Source organism: Amborella trichopoda, chromosome 10 (genome assembly GCF_054954075.1).
Source record: "Amborella trichopoda isolate Santa Cruz 75 chromosome 10, AtrichopodaSantaCruz75HAP2 v2.0, whole genome shotgun sequence".
Taxonomy (NCBI): Eukaryota; Viridiplantae; Streptophyta; class Magnoliopsida; order Amborellales; family Amborellaceae; genus Amborella; species Amborella trichopoda.
Window position 1 is genome coordinate 43240147 of NC_142345.1, and position 27027 is coordinate 43267173.

Sequence of the window (27027 nt, forward strand, 5' to 3'; positions counted from 1 at the left end):
TATTATACCATTTACCTCTAGCATTAGGAGGTTACGATATCCCTGCCGGTTAAATGTAGATTTTAAAAAATTATTGTAAAATACAAAATCTTAAAAGGTTTTCTTTAAGACTTTGAGTTCCGTTAATTACAAATTTCAAATAAATTAAGTTTTACATCTAAATCTAATGGCTAATGGTGATTGTGTCTTATTATATCATTTGGAACTAACTCATTTGATTTCTTGTTAATAACTAAGGATAATCGTGATCCCTTGTACTAAAAGCACATGATCTTACTATATTGTGCAGTGCATGGTGACCCTTTGTTGCAATAGTGATAGGACGTATTGGATACCTTTACTTGTTTTTAAGTGGATTACTTTACAATGAGAGGGTACTGGATGAGTCTTTTACCCAAGGAAGTAAATATCCAGTATGATCTTGGGAGAGCACAGAGCACGCACTATAGTATGGAATATTGACCCATAAGTTATAGCATTTATCACGATAGCTCAGCACCTTCACTGGATAGTGCAGGATTTCTCAGTGTTTCCATTTTCCCGGTTGCCAGATTTCTAAAATTCCGGCAAAGGAATCAGTTTTTCCGGCAATGAAAATCCCTGGTTTTGATGATCATAATTCCCTTTTATTCGCTGCTTAAGGTTCCTATTTGGTTCTCTCTCTAGAAAGCTCTGATGAGGGCATCGGTGCGAAGAAGTTCAGGTGACTCGAACGCAGTAACTCGGTGCCATTCTCAGGAGGTCGATTGCGAGGCAATAAAACAGTGATGGGGTGCCTGGATTTTGCTAGAGATAGATGATCGTTTAAGGTATCTCTCTCTCCATCTGTGGTATATATATCTCTGTCAACGATGTCCTATTCATTTTCCCTCTCTCCCCCATCTATGGCATCCTCTCTCTCCATATGGTATCCTGTTTCTCTCTCTTTCTTGCTCCCTCTCTCTCACTCTGGTGTCCTTTTCCTCTCACTCTCTCTCCATCAATTTCATTTCATCCTCTCTCTATATGCTATTCTCTTTCTCTCTCATTCCCACATTCTTTCCATCTATAGCATCTCTCTACATGGTGCCCTCTTTCTCTTTACCTCTCATTCTCTCTCTACCAATTTCATCCTCTCTCTCTAGTGGTCGTCAATCCCTCCACGCTCTCAAAATCCCTGCACATGATAAAATACCGTTGGGTTTCTTTTTACTTTAGGTGGTGTTAAAAGCGTGCTTTTATCATAGTTATCAAGACCGAACTAGACAGCCGATCAGACTACTACTTGGTGCCTGATCGATCTACTTTAAATTAAAAACTTAATTTGGTTGAATATATGTGAAAAGCAATATTCGACCAGTTTTTTCCGGTTGGACTGCGAATTTTGATGAACGGGTTAAACAAAGTGGAAAAAAAAATTTATAATATATTTTATATTTTTAAATTATTATTTTATTTTTTTATATTTTTTTAATTTAGTCCAACCAATTCAACTAATAATCAAACTGATTACGATTGAACAAGACTGCTTATTTATTCAATTGCCAAGATCCTGATAAGTATGTATTTCATATTTGCCACATCACAAAAGTGCTTGTTGTTTAACTTTTCTTATAAGAAAAATATCTAATGAGAGCATTTATCTTTGATAAAAAGTAGTCACAATTAATCATGACCATTGAATTTAAAATCTTTTCGAACTTTGTAACACACCCAAACAATCAAATTTTACATATGATGGTTATAAGTAATTGTAACCTCTTTGTATCAAAAGTAAATGATCTCATTGTATACAATACTTTTTTTATATTCTTTCAAAACATAAATATGAATTTTCATAGTTATTGGTTACTTATGGCTTAGTTTTTACATTTCATGAAACTTTTAATAAATTTATGAAATGCATTTTACTTAAATTTTAGTAAAAGTAATTTTAGAACACTTGAACTCAGGGCTAGCCACAAAAAGCAAAAAATGAAATATAAGCATCAACTGTGTATATTTTGTGTTTCAATGGTTAGCGCATGACAAACATCTTTTGTCAATACAAATGTATGAGTTGTCAATACACATCTATGAGTTTTAAGTAGATATTAATAGAAACAAAATTTAGAAATTGTAACAAGATTAGAAAGATAAGAAAGTAACAACATAAGATAGAAAAGTGTATATTGTATACGTCAAGTTAAGAAAAAAAACTTGGTATAGCATCTTCAAAATGTAACTCCCTAATTTATTGAAAAAACAGGTAGGAGCCTGCAAATATATATATATATTGCCTATGACAAGATAGGAAAGTGTATATTATATATCCAATGAAAAACATAGAAACTAAATTAAAAAATGTAACAAGATAGAAAAATAACAACACAGGAAAGTGTATATTGCATATACCAAGATAAAAAAGTCTATATTATATATGATAAGATAGGAAAGTATATATATATATATATATATATATATATACATAATGAAAGAAGCACCACAAGATTTGTGTGGGGCATAATTATTTTCTCAAAAGTTCCTCTATCATTGTATATATAATATACATTTTCCTATATTTCCTATATTGTTACAATTTCTGAATTTTGTTTCTATTAGATATGAGTGCTCAAAATGGAAACCCCAAATCTAGACTTGCACACACAATGCTTATGTGCATTATCCACGTGAAGGAAGAGGTGTAATTTTAGATGACATTGAAGTATTTTCTAATAAGATTTCAAAAAACAATTAATAAGAAGTATTCGAATTTCTAAGTGTCAGACATTATTATTGCGTCTTTAATGTACTAACACATACCAAAAACCAGAAACACAAGTGTCCACATTGAGTGAGGATAGCTATGTAATCAATTTAACAGCATGAAAAATATTTTATATAGAAGCCAAATATTCTAAAATCTTTAAAATAATTGGGTCTCTTAGATTACTTAGCTTGCTCTTGATTGGGTTTCTTAGATTAATTGAAGCATGCACTTGCTTGGACTTCAAACTAAATTTTCCAAAATTTATAACATCCGAAATGGAGGTATCATTCAGTAATGCATTCTTTGCTTGACTTTTGTAAGTGATTCTTTTTATTTTACTTTTTTAAATACAAAAAGTATGCAATGCAACCGTTTGCCTTTAATACCTTTAATACAAGATCGCACAATCAATTTTCACCATTGGATATGAAATCAAACAACTTGAGGTATAACATTGACGGGGCTTAATTTTAGAAAAAAAATTCAATTTTTATAATAAAACTGTTCGACTTAAGATAAATAGCTAAAAGTGATTCTGACTTTTTTTTTTCCCAAAGGAAAATGGTCAAGCAGTATAAAATCCCTTTTAAATATAGGTGCTTTTTCACATTTTACAATCCCGTAAAAGCCCCACATTGCTTCATGCTGTGGTAAAATCTCTCTCTCTCTAGTTTTTTGTATTAAATGGAAAGCTCAATCATTCTTAATTTAATGTAGAATTAGGAGTAAGGCCAATGTAGTGAAAGGTCCCTTTATTTAGCCACCCTCAAAGACAAAAAGATATTCAACTAGTTTTGGGACAGCATAAAACATTGTCGCATTTTTTGGGGGCATGAATAGGACCTTATGCTCAAACATACAAATAAATAAATAAATAAAATAAAATCTTTTTTTTATTTTTCTTTTCCAGTTTTGGCTGTTTTCTTATGCTTTCTTCCTCTTTTTCCCCATATATTTTGTTATTGACTTATTTTCCCATTATAAAAGAATATCACAGACAACCAATAATAGTAGATTCAAAATGCATGCGTTGTGGGGGGAGAACCCCATTTTTAGGATGTTCATTTTAATGGAGGATCAACTTAGGTTTCCCTAATGTACGCCATAGATTCAAGAAAGGCATTTTCCTAGAGATAATCTTGACCGTCCATCGTAAGCATAGCTCCTCCACGTTCACATAGAATACATGGTAAGGAAGAGTTCTTTATTCCTTTGGTGATTATAAAAAATATCCTTTTTTTTCCTAAAATTCGAAAAATATACAAATTCTTTAAAATCTACATAAACATCTATTTTATCACAATTTATTTTTAACCTAAAATGCCCTTGAGTCATCATAGACCTAATAAGCCCGTGATGTTACAAGGCTGGTCTCTATAGTAGGACCGTGATGGCCGATCGTGTGATCAAAGAGTCATCACAGTCCTATTAGGATGATGATAGTCCTTTTAGGATTGTGGGACTCAAAAGACCAGCCTTTCACGAGCATGAAAGGTCCTCGGACCGTCACGAACTTATTAGGTTTATAATGACTCTTCACAGCCCTATCAAATCGCTAAAGAGCATTTCGTTAAAAAAAATAAACAGTGGGAAAATAGGGGTCGGCATATGTTTTAAAGAATTTGGGTATTTTTCAAGTTTGTAAAAAAAAAGTGGGATTCTTCTTATAATTGAGTTTATATTTTTTATAAGTTTGGTAGTCTTTACCTATCCCAAAGGTTTTAAGAACCAAAGGGGGAGATTTGTTGCATAAAGGCTTTGCATCCAAAGCTAATCCGAACCGTGCATAGTAGTGAGTCCAGGTTAGCGTTGGATCGCCATGCCTTTCATAATTTCACGGTGATTATTTAGTTATTCACTTAGTTTTCACCATGGTTATCATTTAGTATATGTTCGGCATTTTTGCTTTCCATCATGGTGGCCATCATCATCATGGTCTGGGTAAAGCTCGAGCTTTGACTCACTAGGTCTGGGCCAGGTCCCTGTCCAACTCGTACAAGTTAGAATTGGACTAGGGAATTTTTTAAAAGAAAAATTTTTAAACATAACAGGACTGACAGGGACTCGCCTAAGCCAAGCCATATGTGCCTGGATCACTTGGACTCCCATTCTTTCCCCAATTTTAAACTTTCAAATTATTCTTATTAAAATTTTCCAGTTTTACTCAGAATTGTCCGAGTTAGATAGAAGGTTCTAAGACAACAACTCATAAGCAAGCCCAAACTTTTAAAAGCTAGAGGAAAATAAATTTATAAGGAGACTTGGGCAATTCTAGGTTTGTTTACAACTAGAGTTGTCTGGATCCAAGTTTGGTCTGAGTTGACCATGTCAGACTGGACGGCCTATTTTTTCCGACCCTGGGTGTATTTTTTAGAGGAAGTATTCTCTATGTTAAATCAATCATATCCTATTGTTGAATTTAATTGTCATTCATGGCATCATGGTCATCATCATCAACAATATTTTTGAATAGAGGTCTAATTAAAAGTTGATGCATCCAGATTTGGTGAAAGGAATTAGGAAGCATGAGTATGTCATGCTAAGTGGAAGAAGCAAATAGAAAATGAAGTTCATGAAACTTGGAACAAGGCCAGATACCTTTTTCACAGTAAGTGCCATAAGGTAAGCAGTTTTAACTTTTAAGAGTAAATTTGCATGCTTATTAATGGTTGTTCTTGATGCAAAGGATAAAAAGCAACAGATTTATCATTTAAAAATAAAGGGAAATTTATCAAAATACCTATAACATTATTATCATGAGTCCTTTTATGGCATTTTGAAAGTAAAATCAAACAATATAGGTACAGTATTAAATAGTTCATCTCATATGAGTATTTTGACAATTTTTCCTCAAATAAAAGAAAATTTTAAAGTTACAATGATCATCTTTAATGTATCTAGATTGCTTTTTTACACGTCTTTTAAAATAAGGCATAGAGAGAAGTAGGATCAGGAACGCTTGTGATCCTCCATGATTATTTAAATTATAGTTTTCAAATCTAAACCATTTTCATTAAGAAACACTTTCGTCAATGCGGACTCTTGGTAAGACTATTTTAGGATATTGTAACATTCTTATTTATTATTTTAATTTTATTGTACTCATTATTAATCTTTTCTTTCGAGTTCAAGATTTTATTTCTTATTAAATTATGTCTTCTAATTTAGTTGACTCCAAATAGTTGGGATAAGGCTCAAATGATAATGATGATGTATGTCTCCAAATTTCATGCAGATCCATCTCATCAGAGGAGCCCACCGATCTCATCATACAAATAAAAAACACAAAATATCTTTTACACAAGGTGATTTTTCTGTGCTACCTTTTTGTTATTCTTTCTTTTATTTGGCTTTATAATTTCTAATTTGTCTCTATCATACACAATAATACTTCTCACATAGAAAATAGAGATCCTATCAAATTTGATAAAATGGTTTCCTTAAATACACAAAATCAGTAACCACTCAAATTTTATCAATACTAAAATTAATGATCATCATTTGAGCCCTATTCCAGCTATTTAGGGTTGGCTACATAAATCATGTTCCTGCCATTCCACTCTATCAAGGGTCATACCCTTAATTTGACCAAATAATCATATCTTTTCTTACTACTTCCATCCATATCATTAATATTAAAATTATGAGGAAAAAAAATTAAGAGAAAAAATAATACCACAAATTATTCTACAAAAATCGAATGAAAAAAGAGTGCTTCCAAAACTATATCTGGTTGCTCAAATTAATTTATAATTCTCTACCTTTTTTTACTCTTTTTGGAGGCCAGCTTAATTTAGTCCAGGGGAAGGGGGTTGTTAGGGGAAGACGAGGAGATATACAATTATTATAATGTCATTACAATGAACGCAGCATGTTTCATATCTTAAATTAGGTGTTAAACACACATGGGATAACTAAAATCTTGTTTTAATTTTAAAATAAAAAAAAAACATGAAAGGGAATCTATCAAATGCATGTAAGAAATGAACTATTCAATATACTACTCCTTTTGGTTTAATTTCAAAAAGTACATCAAAATACATATGATCATGATTGGAACAAAAATGGATAAAATGTTGAATAGCTTATCAATTAGGTATAATTTAATTTGATAATTGTCAAAAAAAATAAAAGGTATAATTTGATAAATTTCCCAAAATAGAAAAACGGGATAACCTCTTTGTGGTGACACAAATTCAGTTTGCAGAGGTATTAGTGTATAATTAGTTCACATGTTTCCACATTTTGAATGACCCATTTTTTTATGTAGACATGCATATACATTCATTTAGATGTATGGGTATGAATTTGCATGCATGCGTCATGAATGTCTTCATGCAATATAGGAGTTTTTTTAGTGAAATTTATTAACATACCCATGAGAGATGCACTATTTAACATTTTACTCATTTGTCACTGTTCCAACTCATCATCATATGTGTTTGAATAAGTATTTTGAAATTAAATCAAGCTATATGGATAAAAACTTAAATAGTTAATCTTTAATGAGTATTTTGATAAGTTCCCTTTTGTTTTTTAATCAATGTGATTGGATGTATGCATTGGAATATATCTTGGTTGTCAATTTAGTCTCTAAAAATGGATTTATATTTAAGTGAATGCTAATAAAATCACAAACTAGGTTGGACCAAGTCTTTAATTCTAATATTTGTAGAATCCTAATTTGAAAAGGCCTGAGAGCATATATTGAGATTATTTGATTTGGTTATTGGGGTATCATATCATGTAATCATATGTGAATTGGTAACCTTTACGTCGTGAGAGGGTTATAGGGTTGTAAAGATATGATCTAGGGTTGTAAAGATATGATCTGTATTTCCTCCATTCTAATTAATGAAAACAGGCAGGGGCTTGTCGCCTTCTCCCCACTGACTTACCCAGAATATTAGTCACCTTGGCTTGGTGATGAAGGTGTGGACAAATGTAACACAACATCACAGGTTCAACACCTACCATTAAAGAGTTTAGCTGGAGAAGGGGGCTAGAAGGTTTCTTTAATTTATATATTTTTATTCATGAAAAAAATATTATTCCTCGGCAGTGACATAAGTCTATCTTGGTTTTCATGGATTTTGGATATGAATTACATCTTAATTTTTAAATCATTTAAAATGCATTTTAGCTTAGGCTCATGCATTTGCATCTATAAAAATCGACCAAATATCGTGGTCGATAAATAATTAAAATATAAAGTCCGAATAAGGTATAAAATAGTCTTTTTTTTGAAGTTTAGAATTCTTTTTTTCTTTTCAAGCTTCACGAGTGTGATGATCGAACTTACTGATCTGTGAAATTATGGATCCGAAAAGCAAGCACATTTGAACCGGCGCGTTGGCTGACTAGCCAGAACTCTACCCTTGTTTCTGTACCACCACGACCATCACCGAACCGGCGTGTGGGCTGACTCACCAGATTTCTACGCTTGTGTTAGTACCACCACCACAATAAGCAGACATGGTGAAAAACAAGTAGATGGCCCCTTTATGCGATGTACCACGCCCACTTCTTTCTCCCATCTTGGGAAAGGGTTCAACATGGATTTCCATGACCTCTAGGGCATGTTTGATGTATGAACTTCTGGGGAGCAGGAGACCTGAGTTCCACCAAATCTCCCTTCCACATTTGAATATAGTCTGCTTGAAGCTGCAAAATGGAACTCACAGCTTCCGACGGGGTGTGAAACAACATTTTCTTGATGTTGCTTCATAGAAGCCGCCCCCTCTCATGTTTGGTGAACTCAGGTCTTCATGGAACACCTGAGTTCCACCAAATCTCCCTTCCACATTTGAATATAGTATGATGGAAGCTGCAAAATGGAAGTCACAGCTTCCGACGGGGTGTGAAACAACATTTCTTGATGTTGCTTCATGGAAGCCGCTCCCTCTCATGTTTGGTGGACGCAAATCCCTTTTCCACCAATCAAACATGCCTTTAGACATTTCATCAAATACCTCTACAACAAATACAAATGACCAACATTAATCATCTATATAATTATTTAATTTGTAATTTTAGGTGATTTATATGAAAAGAAAACGCCCTAGAAGCAATAAAATAGCCTTGATTCTCGCTAACCAGCTTTAACCCTAAATTCATTTTTGTCTTTAGGATAAAATAACTCTCTTTCTTCTGCCATTTGTCTATGGGATTGTCTATAAAGAGACCATTTTATCGTTTGTACATCGAGGCCACAATCATTCTCACTCATTAGATGCTAAATTGGATTGTTTGGGGTGATTCACGAAGTCCCGAAAAAAAAAAAAATTGGAACTACGTCTATTCAATGACACTTTGACAACCACCCATTTTGAATTTTGAGGGACAAGAATGATTGTGACCTCTATACACAAAAGATGAATGATTTCTTTGTAGATAATCTATTAATCTAAAACCTTGAAATTAGCAGCATCTTACTTAAATGTGGGGGTTTTAGCATTTTACTTAAATATGGGGTTTTATTTTTAGAATTGCGTTCATGAATAATGATGCGCTGAGCTGGTATGTCACTTATAGGGGAAGCTTAATTGCTATCCGGGAAATATTCAACATGAGCATACATTATGCAATGCATGTGTCTCCTGCTAGATACTATTGATCGTCCATATTGTGAATCTACAGCTACCCATGCTCTCGAAATGCAGCCTCCTGCAACTGCTTTACCAGGAATCACAGCCGGAAGACATTCAGCTTCCTCATTTCCCGGCGGACGAGGAAACATTTGAGGTCTGCACCAAGTTCTGCTACGGCATGGCTGTCGATCTCAGCTCTCGTAACATCGTGGCGGTTCGATCTGCGGCAAAGTACCTCCAAATCCCATCTCTCCTCCAAAAGCTAGAGGCCTTCATTGATACCTGCATATTGCAATCTTGGAAGGATAGCATCCTCACATTACAGTACGCTGGGAAACTTGGAAACTTGCCGGAGAACCTACAAATTATCAACCGTTGTATCGAATCGATTGTCATAAAGATTGTTACGCCACCTTCCAGGGTAAGGTGGTCATTCACCTACACCCGGGGCTCCAAATCGACGGGAAACTTGCCACCAGACTGGTGGGTGGAGGACATTTCATGTCTAGATCTTCAAATGTACCTTCGAGTTTTGGACGTGGCGAAAGCCAGTAGCATGATCACGCCATCTCTCGTTGGCCAGGCACTCGAAGTTTACGCCACCCGTCGGTTGCCGGATAATGGCATCACGATAGGGATTTCTGATAATCAAGCTGATGAGGTAGTTGTGGAGCAGAGGCAAGTGCTAGAGGCCATTGTGGATCAGATTCCGGCCGGTAATGGGGTGGTTTCCGGGAGGTTTCTAATTAAGCTCGTAAAGTCGGCGAGCTTGCTAGGGGCTTCGATAGTGGTAAAGGTGAGAATTATCAGAAAAGCCGGGTTACAGTTAGATGAGGCCTCTGTTAGTGATCTCCTTATACCAAAAGTTTCTACTGGGAGCCCTACTTTCTATGATATAGATTTGGTGAGAGATTTACTAGAGAATTTTTTGGTGCAATTCCGGCGTGGTCAGTTGCCGGAATCCAGCAGGTTCGCCGACATGGGTCAGATTACAGCAAGGGTGGAGAAGGTTGCAAAGCTTATCGATTCCTATTTGGGACAGGTGGCAAGGGACCCAAACATTTCGGTGTCAAAGATCGTCAGGCTCGCAGAGATGGTACCGGAGAGGTTTCGCCAAGATCATGACGATCTTTACATGGCCATTGATGCTTATCTGAAGGTATGGCCAGAACCTACTGGTTTCCAATATGATCAATACGACTTCTGTGTGTGTGTGTTAGAGAGAGAGAGAGATTCTATGGTTTTGAATATAATCATACGTTTTTTATCGCGAGACTGATCTTTGAAAAGGCCTAGAATTTTTTTTTCTCATTTCTTGTTGATATGACTTAGGATTTTGTTGTGTAAGAGCTCTCTCTCTCTCTCTTTGAAGAGGTTGTTTGTATATATGCACGCCATTAACATATAGATGTAACACTTATCCATGGTCTGTTTTCTTCTTGATTTTACCTATGTTCTCTCTCTCAGGTGGTGTTTTTACATCCTTGCTACTAATAGAGAGAAGCAATACTTCCATGATCTGCATTTCTTCTTGATTTTACCTATGCTGTATCTTTCTCTCTCTCTCTCTCAAAGTGGTTTTTCTATACTTGTGCAACTAACATAGGGATCCACGATCAGTATTTCTTCTTGATTTTACCTGGTGATTGAAAAATCGGCTGAGTAGTTTATAAGAGTTATTTGGGCCGAGTAGTTTACACCGGCCAGAGTTGTCCCGAGTTAGTGTCTAACTAGGGGGATATTAAAAAAATCATACAATATATTAAAATATAAGAAATTTATTTAGGATAAGTGTGTTTTTTTTATGTTTTCTATCATTTTGATAGAGATTGAAAAGTGGTCTGATCATAAATACTTATTTTAATATTTTCTAGCTTTTTTGGGTTATTTTGAAAATACCCTTAGTTACAAATTGATGTATTAAAATTTATTTATTTACTACTTTTTTAACGTCATTTTGAATTATTTTACTTAACCTTACTGTAAACATACATTTCCTTCTTTTTCTTTTTTGGATTTTTAATAATTTTTCTCCTTTTTTTTATGACTACCTATACCACAAATCCGGCCAAGTTACTTGTACTCGGCCTGGGTAAGGCCAAGAACGGTTACTCGGTTTGAATCTTACTTTATAACATTGATTTTACCTATGCTTCATCCATGTAAGAAAATCTCTCTCTCAATAATCTTTATTTTTTAAAATTTTACCAACGCCTCATCTAAAATGACTCTCTCTCTCTCTCTCTAGGACCACCCCAATCTCTCAAAATCGGACCGGAAGCAGCTCTGCGGCATCCTCGATTGCCAGAAGCTCTCCCTGGACGTGTGCATGCATGCTGTCCAAAACGAACGCCTCCCCCTCCGAGTAGTGGTCCAAGTCCTCTTCTCCGACCATGTCAAAAACGCCATTTCCTCCATCCCAGACAAAAGCATAAACCTAAGAAGTGACCTCAGGGCCATGTTGCCTGAAATTCGCAGGAAAACCACTGGAATTTCACCTGAAAAAGCACGAGAAGGGCGGAAAATGAAGACCCACTCGGAGGCCAGGAGAGATGAGGTCAAGGCAAAGGAGAAAGGTGGTTTAGGGAGGAAGATAGAGAGTGTAATTAAGGGAGTTGAAGGGAGAGAAAAGCGCGGAAATGGCAGCAAGGAGGGGTTAAGAGAGAGTGAGAATGAGGAGGGGAGAGAAGAGGTGAGGAGGAGGTTGGGAAAGATGAAGGTTGGGGAGGGGGAGATGGGGAGGGAGGAGAGAGAAGAGGGTGAGAATAGGGGTGGAGGAGAGAGATTTAAGGGGGGAGTGGTGATTAGGACTGCGTCTAAGGGAGGGGTGAACGTTGTTGGTGTGAAGAGAAACATCGTAAAAGAGAGATGATAGAGATATTACTCTCTCTCTCTCTATAAATGTTAGACATGTCTCTCTCTCTTCTCTCTAGAGAGATGATGGAGATGTTGCTCTCTTTTCTCTCTCAAGGGAGATGACAGAGATATTATTCTCTGTATATATGCATATGGGGTGAACTTATGGCTTGAAGAGAAGAATGGAGAGAGAGAGAGACTCCTAACTCGTTGTTCGATATAATCCAAAAGAATGCATAGAAGAATATGAATTAGTACATCTTAGACAAGGGTCTTCTTAGGGTTCAGGTCAAAAGGGTTGGCAATGGGGCGGGTTCTGGTAGGGTCAGCTAGACCCGGACTCGAACCTTAATAGTATTTGGATCCAAGTTTTGGATTTAGACCTTCCAAAATTTAGACTCATACACCTATCTCTACCCATCGGGTCTAGGTCGGGTACATTGCCTTGACTATGAGCTTCTTTTTCTTTTTTTTTTCATTTGTTTTTACCATCATTCATGAATATCCGTATTATTGTCAACATTTATGGAATTGCATAACATTTATGAATATCCACGTATACTCATATTCGTTATTGTGTTACTTAATAACTAGAAACTCCTTAGAAGCAAACGTATTTGCAATATTTATGAATAAGCACATATACGCATATTATTTATGTCGGGTCCGGTGGACTCCAACCCCAATATTATTCTGGTCCAAGTTTTGAACCCGGACTTAACCTTTCGAATCCAATATTTCGACTCATACCTAGACCTGAGGTCAGGTCTACCCATTGAGTCCCAAGTCTGGTCGAGTCGATTGCCACCCCTACAAGGGCAAATATTGAGATTGTTAGATCTTTCATGTATCCAATTGCCTTCATAAAGGGTTTGTTGATTTCAAAATTCTCAATATTTAGTAATGAAATGGTTGGGAGGCCTTCCTCTCCTCTGGTTCACTCAAAGAGAGAGTATAGTAGTAGTAGTAGTTTTGTTGAATTGAGTGTCTAATTGATCCATAAAAACTTGCATCTTATGTCTTGCAGTTTCCTTGGAAAAGCACTCAAAGGGTGAACTCCAGTTAGAGAACACTGTTCATATACTCCCAGGATGACTTAGGATTTTTTAATTTGAAAATATGGGATCGATTTTAAAATTACTAAATGAGGATTTTCAAGAGGGAAAGAAGTAGTTTTTGAGTGTCTAAAATGTAGAATAGATGGTCCAATATTTGGAAAGTCATTTAATTGGAGGGCATTATTTTTTGGGGTTGGTATATTATGAGGCTATTTACTTTTGGCATAAGGAGATCATTTTTATAATTTTAGCCATTAGAGGTGAAATCCAATATTTAAAGTATGTCACAACATTCGAAAAAAAAATTATTTTGGACTTTGTGTCCGATAAATGGTACATCTTCAACAACCCCATTTCACATCCAATGGTCAATAATGATTTTGATATGTTTGTATTAAAAGTAAATGGCCACATTGTGTATATTTCTTTACTCTTTTGAGGCACATTTAAGTGTGCACATGAAATTTCCTTTTGGATGTTGTTAGCGTATGGCCTAGGCTTTATGATCAAAAGTAATTTCGGACCTCAAAACCCGATTGGAAAATGCAACTATGGTGCTGAGATATTCCATGATGGCCTAAGAATCTAGTTGCATCCTTGATTATGAAATTTGGAATTTTAAAAATAATACAGGTCTTATAGATTTGTGAACACTTGAAATAAACAATTCAAAAAATGTGTTAAGAGATACATTATATTTATTGCTTGACAACCATCTTTTTAAAATTCTAATTTCCAAAATTAAAATGACCAATTTGAGGGCCTTCCAGCAAAGGAACTATATATTGTGGTAGTAAGTTTTGAGATGCAGCTTTACTTTTCGCCCATATACTACTATTGCTATGTGCCTCCTTGGTTGAAAAACCCTCTCTAGGAGTAATTATAGGATCCCAAATTGAGAGTTATATCCTCCTCAACCTTGCAGCTAACTTCAAAATAAAATAAAAAAAACTCATCAACATTCTATATGTTCCTAAAAAAATCTTAAATTGGCTAGAAAAAACTTCAACTTAAATTTGAATGGAGACTGTCCAATTTTTAAAGGTCTGACTACTCATCTAGTGATTCTAAATGAATCCCAAAATTTTAGAGAACAAAATAGATGATTCTAAATGAATCCCAAAATTTTAGAGAACAAAATCACAAGTTTGTTTTTGCCCAAGAGAGCAAGCACAGTGCTTTCTGCATGAGCAATGCTATATGCACTTTTTTTTGTTTTTGTTTATAGGTTGGTCAATGGGTTGAGGGCGTTAGATCTCAAATAGTCTCAGCAGGACGTGGCTTGTTCATTTGTAGAAATGAATCCCCTCTTAAAAATTCATTTTCTGAAATTGGACCTAGTTTTATATGGACTCTAACATGGAAATTATGTATATGTAACAGTAAATAAATTGTAAAAATTAAAAATGATAATTTATAAAAAATAATGTAATTTTATTTTGAAGGACCACCTATCTACCTCCACCATTAAGATGAATATTTATGCCTCCGGGGTCGAACAAATGCCGGAACGCATAAAACGCTTTTCCAACTAAAAAACTTGGGCTCATAAAAGTACGCCTAGGTTTTAAATTTTGGGTGAATGGTGATCACACAGGAACATATAATAGTCTTGCAATTTTGTTGCCTATTAAAAATCTGGAAAAAGCTTATATAAGTGCGAGGCTCTAAATAATCAAATTAGGGTGCATATCAAAAATTTCACTAAAAGAGGTTGTTTTGATGCTCAAATATCTTGAAATTGATATGAAAAAAAATGGATTTCAAGTTTTTGACATAATGCATCTTGTAATGCATTGTAGACCACAAATTTTCAAGTTTTTCAAGCTTTCATAGATATATACTCAAATTACCCTATTTTTTAAGTTGTAAATTTTAAATTCAATATAAAAATATATTTTACAGCTATGACAAAAATTTCAGAGTATTGAAACTATATTTCTCGGCACTAATTGAAGCTTTACTTTTGATTGTTTACAGCCTCTTTCACTATACAAACCGCATCTAATGCAAAAGGGTAGTTTAGATATAAGTTTCGCAATTCCTTTCCCAATTTTTCTTTTCAAAATCCAAATTTATTTGGCGCCACAGGTTTTGCGGCTCTTGTTTAAGGAGAAAGATAAAGTAGAAAGGACGATTTCCGGGCAAATATCCCGGCTAAATTACTCTCCGGGAATACAAAAACCACGGGTTTTAAATTTTCCGTTAAATATTCCGGTTGCTATCCTTGCCGGAAAATCCAGGGCCCTTGATTCTTCAGGTTTGAGGAACCCTAGTTTGTTTTGTGAATATTTTTTGGTAAAAGTTTTGTTCTGGTTCTTGAAACGTTCAATAAATAGATGGAGAAAGAATTGAAAGGTTTTTATTCTCCAGATTCAGAATATCTTCAAACCCTAATTTGCTCGGGCTTCATTTTGGCTGGAAATTATTATGATTGTCATTCTTTCATCTGTGCCCTAATTTTGTGTGAGGATTCAGAGATTTACTTTTGCCTCTCTCACTCGAGGTGATCGATTTAGGAACTTCTGAGTTAAATTAAAAACAAGCTGATATACATGGAGACTTTTTACTAAGAATCAAAGACAACCAAGAGATGCTTGATCCTATGGTAGAGCTCATGTTGACTTCAAATTGACTCCATGTATGTGAGACTCATGCTTAATATATTATCTTATAAAAATCTAGAAACGACAAAAAAAATAAAGAAAATTACTTCAATTTCATCCTCCTTTTATTTATTATATTGACAATAGATGTATATTCTGTTCTTTTGGTTATTTTGTGATGCTGTTGATGGACACTATTTTCCCTCTTCTACTGTTTAACTTTGTAGGATATTTTGCATTTAACGATTTCCATTGTGGGTATAGTGCATAAAGATAAACAACAGATGTGATTGATATGAATCAGGCACCTATTATTGTTCAATGCAATGACCTTCTCAATTTGTTAGTGTTGTGATCAGTGTACAGAAAATCGACTTGGCCAAGGTACTCTGCCCTCGGCCTAGCCAAGTAACTTGGGCCGAGTCCGAGTACTATGCCACAAAAAAAGTAAAAAAAATTAAAAGAAAGTGTGAAACATCTCTAAAAAATATGTAGAATTCAGAAAAGTTCAAATGGTTAATATAAGCATTAGGAGACTAAGTAAGATGAACAAAAGTTATAAAATGGACTATTGAAAAAGTGGATTTACACCTTGAATATTTCACAAAAAAATTAAATAAAAGGGAAATATGAAAGTGCCCAAATGATTTTAAAAACTAGCAAAATCTTCTAAAACCATTATGCTTGTGTTTTCTTTTTAAATTTGTTTTTTTTACTTTTCTATACATTTTTTAAGCCTTTATCTGGGCATGGCGAAGCTGAGTTACTCAGCCAAGTCCCAGCACAATGGTTCAGATAATGGAATTTAAATAGCTCCATATAAGAAACAATTAAATGATTGAGGTCGTAGTGGTAGCACCACTTGAGCCTCATCTACCGGTCTAGGTTTCCATTCCCACTAATCTACCCAAAAAAAATAATTTTGAAGCCTTTATATGACTACCACCTGCTATTGAGGTTGCTTGATAGCACCTGCTATCAAGATTGCTTGATAGCTGTGGTAGATTAACTATGTTTTTGGCACCACTCTGCATCTTCTAAGTGGAGCCATTTCATGCAATTTGAGCCTTCAACTATCTCTTGGTTGGTATGGTTGATCTAATTTGTTGTTTTGTTGATTTCTCAATGCAGGCATATCTAAATTTTCATAGACCAACTGTTTGTATTTCTTGAGAAGAAGATGTCTCTTATTGTTAGCCAGTGGAACAATTCAGCAGGTTCTTTGAGAGAATCACCATGTAGAAGAAGTGAGTAATTATTGCTGAAACACTCTAGTTCAAATTCAATTCATGCATACATTGATATACACATTCAAGTTTATTCTTGAAAATAAGCTCTCAAATAAAAAGTATTGATCTGTACTTTTACATGAATATAACTAAAATCAAGGTTAAATTTAATATCCCTCGGCAAGTGCTTTTTGTCCTAAATTCCCTTTAATGGTGCTTTATGGACCCTTGACCAATTAGGTATAATTCATTTCTCACTTTGTCATAGCACAAGCAAACCTATTTTGTCTGCAATATGTCTTTAGATGATAACATGTCCTTCTCTTTTATATGTTATTATAATATTTATGTTTGAGATTCTTTTTTAAGGTTTCGCTGATGTTGCTTTTTTGGATTGCTTAGGTAAGGAATACAAAGCACCCATCACAATGTGTGACAAATATTTTGGTCCTAGAATGCTTGGAAGAAATAGCGCTGAACTGCAAGCAACAAAAACCACAAACAGGTTTCAGCTAGGCACTGCAATGAGTACTTTTACAGGTGCATTGATTGTCTTGTTAGAGGAATTGCATCCCTTATGTTTAAGCACTACAAATGGAACATGGGATTAATTTTACCTAGCTACTTATTAAAAATTGATTTCATGTTGTTGTTGACAGCGAGTATCATTTGTTGTTGAATCATCATTGCTTTGTTTTCTTGCAAATATACATCATACAAACTAATAGGGCATTGTTGGCTTAATTCATGAAGACCAATTCTTCTATTTCTTGTTTCAGTGGCTACTTTGGTTGCAATTGATACTGCAGACGCCGTATCTGGAAACTACGCAATGGTGAGGACTCCTCTTACTTCATCATTTTATGAACCCTCTAATGCTTTGTCAAAGCATGAATTCTTCATCCAAAAGTATCGCATAATCTATAAACCTATTCTGTAGATCCGTTCTGTCTTGATTTATATTCCAAAGCCTGCTGCCAATAGCTGGCCATCTTTAATCTTTGCTATATATCTTTCAAAAGTTCATGACATGGAACTCTTGTGTACATGAGTGCATCGCCTTGCGTGCACATGTGTTTGTTTCATCTTGACACCCTCATGTTAACCCTGCAACCTGTCACTCATTTGAGTTTTATGTATATGTTATGCATGACATGTGAGCATTATATCATGAAGATGCATGCTTTTGTCTTTTGTACATGTTTGATAGAATGAGGATAATTGAATATCCAATTTTACTTTTCTGATATGTTGAGGCCTTTACCTTGTCTTCATTGTTCTGGATTTTTTTAATGGTGTAGGGCACAAATCATGACATATGGTCCACTCTTGTTTTTGCTGATGCTGGCCTCGGAGATTGGTTTGGGAGTCTCTTATATAATGCTGGCCAGCAAGCTAATGAAGCTGTTCAAAGCCAGTTGACAGCACTCAGTTTCACTAGGTTTGATGCTACTTTCTCTGGCCTTGTATTACAAGCACTTGATTTCTTAATTCCTTAATCATTCTGATATCACTCAAATTAGTAAATTGTCGTTGCTTATCTATTGTTTCTGTTTTGCAGTCTAGCTGTTATTTTTGGTGCTGGGCTTGTAACAAGTTTATCCCCTTGTACTCTAAGTGTATTGCCTTTGACACTTGGTTACATAGGTAAACAATGCATGAAAATTTTCTCAACTTTGAAACACATTCTTGTACATCATGTCATCAGTGTCCCGTCAGTTGCTTCATGTTCCAGCAGGCCTGATACATGGTTAATAATCGGAATTTTCCAGGAGCTTTTGGATCTGGCAAAAGCCGTGCACAGGTGACTTTCCTGTTTTATTTGTCACAAGTCTCAATTACAGTTCTTACCCTGAGTTATGTTCTTGGATCTCCAAGTTGTTTTATTGCCAATATAAATGTACTATTGGAAATTCCATTAGATGTGGGGACTTATGGCCTCACTAAGAGTATGACCCTTGATAGAGCAAAATAGCTGATCAGGATTCGTGTAGCCGACTCCAAATAGTTGGGAAAAGGCTCTAATGACGATGATTGGAAATTCTATTAGATGTCAATTAGAACATTGTAATCGATTTGTTAATCTTTCTTTAAGCAATTTTGTCATGTAACTTTTTCGCAGATAATTGGCGATTCACTGGCCTTTGCACTAGGGCTGGCTACAACACTGGCAATATTGGGTATTGCTGCGTCCCTTGCTGGGAAAGCTTATGGACAGATTGGCCAGGGACTTCCATTGGCTGCTTCTGGATTGGCTATTATAATGGGTTTAAATCTTTTAGAGGTTAGTACATATCACAATTATTACATGATTATGACCTAATGCCTCATGTGACTGAGACATGCATTTTTGTTATCCGGTATTACTTGGGAAGTTGGTATAATGGATTTTAAAATTTAGTTTCTTCTAGAAGAACTCTTTCACAATATTCACAAAATGTTTGATCGGAAGCAACAGAATAACATAGAGGTCAGCATATGAAAATACACAAACTAAGATAGGAAATTTTGATTTTGTAAGTTTTGATGAGGGATGAGAACTTCCTTTTCATAATTATTACCGAATTTCTGGCACTTTCTGGTTTGCAAAATATCTTAGAAAGAGAGAAACAATTAGTCAATAAGAATAGCCAATTTTCTTATCCAAATTTTAGCAATAGGCCCTCACTTCAGGCATTTTAAAAAATACTTATGTTGAAGCTGGTTTTTCTTCCACAAATTTTCCATAGTTGGGCAAAACTCACACCAAACTTCATCCACTGAAAGCAGTTGAACATATCATATATGACCCATGATTCTGTGTTGGATAAAGGCTTTCACCTAATATCATTTGATATTCAACAAATATCTTGTAATATGCCAATTATAATTCTATACATTGTTATTCATGTTGTCAACCTCCCATTTTGGAGTTATATTACAACCCATCTCTTGGAACTGTGATCAGTGCAAAGCATAGGCTTTTGCCACCACAAATCACCTGGGAAATGCATGTTTTTTGGAGTTCTATCCTCTCCCAGGAGGTTCCTTGAACTATATTAAATTACATCGTATGCTACATGGACAGATTCTTGTGTGTAAGTTCCCAAGAGGGGTATGCGGCATTGGGTTCCCCATTCTGCCAACAAGAAGGTTTGGTGACATGGCTAACAAATCCAATATTTGTACTAGTCTTCCATTTCATGACGAGTGGCCGACATCTCATTTATGCCTTGGTTTAATTCAAACATTTTTCCAAAGTTTAAATCTCTCTACTCAAAGCAAAAAGATCAAAGTTTAGAGTTTAAACCAATGATGTGGTCAATGGTCAATGGTCAGAAAACAAGAAGAACGATCCAAAAGAATCTGTCTAGGATGGTTTCGATATGTGTCCAACATGGAAGGAGTTCCCAAACAAAAGAATCCATGCAGCATAGATTATATCCCATAAAAAAAAATGGCTACTTCCAAACCTGAAGTGCTCATTGCATTTCCAGGCATTTCTCTATAGTTTCTTTACAAATTTAAACCATTTGAAACTTCACACTGTACGATTCTCTTGGTGAAATTGTAGATTTTCTGAAGCATACATTGTCAGATCCAAGGGACATTTCTATTAGTCATATTTGAATATCAATTGGTGGTTCCACTGCAAAAGCATGGAAATTTCTCTGTAATTTCTAAATATACTTAACGCTACTAATATGTAATGATTGTAATTGGTTTGATCAATGTCCTTGTCATACTCATCCCTATGTTACTCTTATTATACACTGTTGAAACATTTTCAAGTGAACGTTTTTTGTTTCTTTTCAGGTATTTTTAATCACATGGAACCCGTGTAGATCTGGTCTTCTGCATTGTAAAATTTCCAGAGATGTACATTCACTGAATGTTTGAAGCAACAGAACTTATGTTTAGGAAGTTGTAGGATAAAAGTGGAATAACTTAATTTTCAAAGGGTGCGGTTTGTATAGAGCCGAAACTCTAAACAATCAAAGTAAAGTGCACCTTCAAATAGTGTCGAGAAATGTGGTTTCAATATTGGAAATCTTTATGATAGCTTTGGAATATATTTTCATCTCTAACTATAAAAATTAAAGCTTCAAAAATATTGTAGATCGAGCAGATTTATGAAAATTTGAAAATCTGGAAAATTGACAGTCCAAAAATACATCACAAGATGCACTATTTCCAAAACTTGTAATCCTTTTTTTTCTCATGTCCATCCATCTTGAGGTCGAGATGATCAATTTGAGGATATTTGGGCATCAAACAACCTCTTCTAGTGAAATTTTTTAGGTGCACTCAAATTTGATTGTTTAGAGCATCACACTTATATAAACTTTTTCCATTTTCAAATGACTTTCTAATTAATAATAAATATTTTTTCATACACGTGTATTGATTGCCATGGGTTTTGTGGCCTTTTGAGACTTTACTTTTATATTTGTCATTTTTCTTTTTCCAAACATGGTCATGGTTTTAGAAGAACAGTTTTCTGAAATACAAATCATACTTGACTTTCAAATATGTTCTATAGTGGTAGAAGCATTATGACATCTATCATTTGGAAGCAATTCTTTCTCAAGTTGTGATACTATGATTGTTTACCAAGTTGCAACATTGCCAAGCCGGGACTGATTTGTTCCAATCTGTCAAAAGGCTATTGGTGATCAAACCGATGAAACTATATTTTCATTAACCGTGCAAATAACAAATCCGTTGAATACAGAGTTTACATACACATAAAAGATATAATACTTTACACAAATACAAAAGTATACAATATGCATACATTACAAAAGTAGAAGGCACAGTTACCAAAGTGGTATTGGTCAAACTGGACATAAGCATTGATGATCTATTGTCAATTTGTGTCTTTGCAAACTGACAGTTATCAACTCAATTATAATGGGAAAAGATTATGGAGAAAGAACTTCCTGAAATTGACTACTATAAGATATCCGATATCCAATGGCAAAACACTTCACTGGAGACTGATGCATCACTCTTGTCAAACTTTATTACACTTAAATGAACACGACTTTAGGTGTTGGTTCGTCTAATTATTTCAGGTTTATATGTGTTGGATGTTGTCTTTAGCTTTCTATGGTGATATCACACTGTTGTATAAGGTTATTTGTATCCAGATTGCAATGGTTGTACCGTATAGATTTCCATAATGATTTGGGGTCATAGCCAAATCTTCTACCACTCATTGTTGGCTTTAAGTTTTATATTCTATATGGTCATGCAGCTTCATGGCAAGCATAAACTTTATTTTGATATTCTTGCTATTCAATAATATTCTTCTTCTCATGTTCCTCAAGCAAGAAATTATTCTCTCTGTCCCTGTTTTCTTCTCTCGAACCTTTTTGATACCCTTTGCCTGGGTAGCTTATTCATGTCTTTTATGATGCAGATTGTTGAGCTCCAGCTACCTTCTTTTTTCAATGATTTTGATGCACGAGCTGTGGCTGCCAATTTTCCATCAAGTACTTCTTAAAACTATGATCTTTGTCATGTGTTTTGGGCACCAGCTATGTTAGTAAAGTGGTCTCTCTTGAAATGCTCTCTTTATAATATTTGATGTTGCTCAGTCATACATCTGTTGTCAGTTTGTCAATATTGTATCATCTTGAATAAAATTATGCAGATATGGTGTTTCAGGTGTGCAAGCTTATTTGGCTGGACTCACATTTGCCTTAGCGGCTTCACCTTGCAGTACACCCGTTCTTGCAACTTTGCTTGGATATGTGGCAGCCTCAAAGGTTCAATTAAATTTTAGCAGCCATAAACTAAATAAACAGATTTTTTCTGTCATTTATTTTTTTCTTTCTGACATATATCAGTACTCATGTTTTTCCATGCATTTTTTGTTACCTTTACGCACTAATATTTGGATTAGTTTTTTCATTATTTTTCTCTCAATATTGAAGAGTTTCTCAAATGTATCTTGTCATTCTGAACTGCAGTGTTTATTTAATGGGTGTGGTTTCTATAAGGTTGCAACCTTAAACAATCCAATTAAGGCGCACCTCCAAATTTATCATAAAATGTAATTTTGGTGTAAAAAATCTTAGGATTATCTGTAAATCTATTTTTATATCTAATTATAACTTTAAACTCTAAAAATGGTTATAAAATCAAGTAGATCTATAAACATATGAAAATCTTGAAAATGGACAGTCTACATAATTTGTTGCAAGATACACTATTTCTAGGACTCGTAATCTTTTTTTTTCCATATTCATACATCTCGATGTCAAGATGATCAATTAAAGGGTTTTCCAACATTAAAACAACCTTTTCCGATGGATTTTTGAGTTCGATCTTTAATTCTACATTTTAAGGTTGCAACCTTATATAAAATTTACCCTTATTTAATTAACTAAAAATTTATATAACCTTATATAAAAGTTATTTTTTTGTGCCACACCTAAATTCTCTCAAATGTATTTTTGTGCCACACCTAAATTCTCCCTAATGTATTCAATTTGAATTTTATCCCTTCATTTGTTGCCACTCATCCATCCCAACATCCTCATCTCAGCTGCACTCATTCTATGAATATGTTGTTTTTTGATCACCCAACATTCCCCCCCATAAAATAAAGTTAGTCTCACAAATGTCCTATCAAATTTGCCCTTCAGCTTTATTGGTATGCGGCGATAACATAAAACTCTAGTTGCACGTCTCAACTTTGCCTACCTAGCTCTAATTCTCTGTGCGACATCTTCCTCAATCTCTCCATTTTTTTGGATTATCAACCCAAGATATCGAAAGTGCCCTCATTTTGATATTTCTTGGCTGTCAATCTTAACTATTTCTTTGTCTCTACTCCTATATTTAAAAAAAAAAAAAAAAAAAGTTTTGTTAGGGCTGCAGCCCTATCAAAATAAGTTAAGCCCCACCTTAAAAATCATCAAAAATTGTAGTTCTTGCTTCAGAAAACCTTCAAATTGATCATCTCAGCCTTGACAGTTATGGTTGTGGAAAAAGAATAGGATTTTAAGCACTAAAAATAATATGCATTGTAACACATTATCTAGATCACTCATTTCGCCCTAAAAATAAGTGTTCATAAATTGGCAAGATCTGGAGCATTTTTTAGCTTCAAATTTTATGATCGGTATTGGAAAGTGATTTTAGAGCCATCATGAAGATTTCGGAGGCCCAAAGTGCTTTTTGGATGAGCATTTAAGGCGAGGCTTTATTTTATTTTCATAAAGCCTGGGCCTTATAGAAACATCATCTAAAAATATATAAAAAATATAAAAATAACGTTTATATTTTTTAATAAATGAATGTATGAATATGATTATCTATAATTTTGATTTTTGATGATTCTTTGTGAGCCTTTCTTATCATATTCCCTGTTTTTCTATTTTTCCCTTTTTTGTATTTTTCTGGATTGTTTCAACTGCAAATCATTTTTTTCCAAATTCCATATTTTATATATTTTTTTTTTCCATCTTTTTTAGACTTTTAATGCTGTTTATGGTTTAGGTTGCTCTTTACTTCTTTTTCTAAACAAAAAATTTGCAACCTCATTTCCAATTTTTAGCCCTTTTTGGGCATGTACATGGTTCAGGCAAGTCCACTCAGACTCGCCCGAGTTACTCAACTCAGGCAGGGATCAAGTCCAGAGTCTGATCTGCATTTTTTTCATACTGTTTTCCATTGATCATGGATTATCTGTAATGTATCGATGTGAACAGTGATGACTTACATCTGAAAGCTTTCAAAAACAGGATCCAGTAATAGGGGGTAGCCTGCTTTTGACATATACAACCGGCTATGTGGCTCCACTTCTACTTGCTGCCTCTTTTGCCAGTGCTTTACAGGTATTTGGGTCCCCTTCTTGTGTATTTCATTTATCTTACCTCATCTTTATTGTATTATCCATTGCTTGGATAGCATCTACTTTTAGACCATAAAATTTTCAGAAAAGGAATGGACTTATTTGAAACTAAAAATTCCAAGTGTTGTTTTCCGAATTCATACATGCACTTCGATTAGCCTATTGGCGTGGTTCATTGCGATTACATGTCAATGATTGATGTCCTTATATGCAGAGCCTACTTTCCTTTCGCAAGTTCTCATCATGGATCAACCCAGTGAGGTATTTTCCTTTGAACCAATATATGTAACCATAAGTGCATAATATGGTGGAGGAAAAGCGGCGTACAATATGGAAAACCAAACAAGGAATCTGGAAGCAGTTTTCTTTTCACCTGGCAGATAGCAATATCACTTAAGTCACCTGGCAGATACCAATATCACTTGAGAGAACAGAACCTGTCTATGACAAAGGCCAATAATTTAGTTTTGCAGTAACCAGAGACCGGCCTTCGTTGGTTCAGGGCTTGCTTGTCGAAAACATCTCTGGTCCATGAAGGCTTGTTTGTCAAAATATTTAGTATTTGGTCATTAGTGCGTAGGTAATGGATATTCAAAATCTAATGATAATACAGGCATTGATCAGGTGTGTGTCAGCCTATTGTAGTATAGGGTAATACCACCATGCCTGACGTCAGATCAATGGGCAGGATGATATACACCGTCCAGCATGATGAACTGAGTAAAGGCTTCACAAGGTGGACGATGGAAATTACCCTGCCTACCAATCCCATGGTGGGCTGGATGTTACTCCACTATGTATATTAGCCCTCGTCTTCATGCTATTTTAGCAAGTCCACTTCTTTCTGCCATCCCCCATAAATTTGTTTATATAAATGTCAGTTTAGAGGGGAAGCTTAAGTGATTTAACGCTAGATTTAAATTCTCATTTCAAGACTTACTGTAGTCCTATATGAATCTAGTGAGCTATTGACGGCAATTTTCTTTCGCATGCAAATTAGTTTATTATTTTCATTGAACCAAAAGACCATCTCTACTAGAATTGTTATTCTCTTTCTGCATTTGGAATCTTTGGATGGTTTTGCAGTGGGGCACTCCTACTAGGTGGTGGAATATACACTATGCTGGATAAGTTGTTTCCGGCATCAACAGTAATGTCTTAGACCTTCAAAACTAGAATGACATATATTAAGGGAAGCTCGACCTTTTTGTACTCGACAAAGAGCACAATGTAAGGTGTATAGAATTAATATTTATATCTGTAGAATGATTAGTCATTCATCTTTACTTGTGTTAGCCATATGCTAGATGTATAAATTTGACATAAGGCATGCGCATATACACGTCATGGCTATGTGGATTTAGTTTGTGTACCAAGTGATTAAATAATAGTTTCAGCTTAAACGTTGTACTGGAAATTCTTATGAAGATCCTTAATTTTTTAGAAAAGTAAAAACAAAGAAGTGAAAATCATGTTTAATCCCATGCTTCTAAAGAACTATTACAAGATTCGCGGACTTACAGGCCTTCGATATTACTAATTTCTTTGCCCTTTGGATTATGTATTGAATTTTGGAAGTGTACTGTAGCCCAATTTGTTATGGGAAAATATAGTCCAGTGGGATCATCAGCATCCAGTGTATGTAGGATGATGATGGAGAGTAGGAGTTACAAGAGCAGGACATGACCTTAAATGCTGGGTCCCATTCTCTCTTGATCCCAGGTCATTTTATTGAATGGCGATGGACCCCATAGATTATGTTTTTGCATGGTCCTTTGGACAATAGTATACTTGGCTACTTGCCCTTGAATTTTTTTTCTTTGGCTCTATTTTTGTTATACTCCTCTTGGGACTAGTTTTGCATTTAGCACCCAATATTCAATTGGTTTAAGTTTGCTTGTGGGCGATTAAGCCGGTTCGGTCTTTTCTCTTTCTTTCCCACCAATAATTCCTCAATTAATCTTTGCATCACCTTTCATAGGGTTTTCATCCTATGATAGCTTAATTTTGGATTATTTTACCCAGCCCGATAGGTTCTAGGTTTGACCCGTGTATATATATATGAAGTTACAATCTTGGACTACAAAAGTAAGGTGCACCTCACCTCAAAAATC

The 27027-nt window shown here is 34.9% G+C and overlaps 2 protein-coding genes across 7 annotated transcripts; both read left to right on the forward strand.

Annotated features, from left to right (window-relative positions):
• The first annotated feature begins 364 nt into the window (after positions 1 to 364).
• Positions 365 to 12739, forward strand: LOC18447555 (BTB/POZ domain-containing protein At5g47800). Of its 2 annotated transcripts, none has more exons than XM_020675631.2 (5): positions 365 to 809; positions 5230 to 5350; positions 5964 to 6033; positions 9368 to 10477; positions 11567 to 12739. In XM_020675631.2, exons 2-5 carry the CDS (start codon positions 5292 to 5294, stop codon positions 12188 to 12190), a joined length of 1863 nt encoding a protein of 620 aa, XP_020531290.1. In that variant the 5' UTR covers positions 365 to 809; positions 5230 to 5291; the 3' UTR covers positions 12191 to 12739. The 2 variants fall into 2 exon arrangements, with proteins under 2 accessions (XP_020531290.1, XP_088705272.1); XM_088849146.1 differs by having other exon boundaries at positions 373 to 809; positions 5230 to 5336.
• Positions 12740 to 15151: 2412 nt separating this feature from the next.
• CCDA (cytochrome c biogenesis protein family) lies at positions 15152 to 26330 on the forward strand. Of its 5 annotated transcripts, none has more exons than XR_016042245.1 (13): positions 15152 to 15492; positions 16970 to 17085; positions 17470 to 17607; positions 17847 to 17902; positions 18369 to 18508; positions 18629 to 18714; positions 18840 to 18871; positions 19190 to 19351; positions 22472 to 22593; positions 22706 to 22820; positions 24804 to 24896; positions 25128 to 25174; positions 26000 to 26330. XR_016042245.1 is itself a non-coding variant. In XM_006857649.4 (13 exons), the coding sequence occupies exons 2-13, from the start codon at positions 17019 to 17021 to the stop codon at positions 26073 to 26075; spliced, it is 1071 nt and encodes a 356-aa protein (XP_006857711.1). In that variant the 5' UTR covers positions 15152 to 15492; positions 16970 to 17018; the 3' UTR covers positions 26076 to 26330. The 5 variants fall into 5 exon arrangements, 2 of the variants coding, with proteins under 2 accessions (XP_006857711.1, XP_088705274.1); XR_016042244.1 differs by having other exon boundaries at positions 22720 to 22820; XR_016042243.1 differs by having other exon boundaries at positions 22472 to 22544.
• Positions 26331 to 27027: the final 697 nt, after the last annotated feature.

What these genes read in the sequence shown, in the direction of transcription:
- LOC18447555 (XM_020675631.2), top strand. Translation starts at nt 5,292, where the DNA reads ATGAAGTTCATGAAACTTGGAACAAGGCCAGATACCTTTTTCACAGTA. An exon ending in CAAAATATCTTTTACACAAG is followed by an intron (nt 6,034 to 9,367) that starts GTGATTTTTCTG and finishes GTGAATCTACAG; the next exon opens with CTACCCATGCTCTCGAAATG. An exon ending in CCATTGATGCTTATCTGAAG is followed by an intron (nt 10,478 to 11,566) that starts GTATGGCCAGAA and finishes CTCTCTCTCTAG; the next exon opens with GACCACCCCAATCTCTCAAA.
- CCDA (XM_006857649.4), top strand. Translation starts at nt 17,019, where the DNA reads ATGTCTCTTATTGTTAGCCAGTGGAACAATTCAGCAGGTTCTTTGAGA. An exon ending in TGGGTTTAAATCTTTTAGAG is followed by an intron (nt 19,352 to 22,471) that starts GTTAGTACATAT and finishes TTTATGATGCAG; the next exon opens with ATTGTTGAGCTCCAGCTACC. An exon ending in TCATGGATCAACCCAGTGAG is followed by an intron (nt 25,175 to 25,999) that starts GTATTTTCCTTT and finishes ATGGTTTTGCAG; the next exon opens with TGGGGCACTCCTACTAGGTG.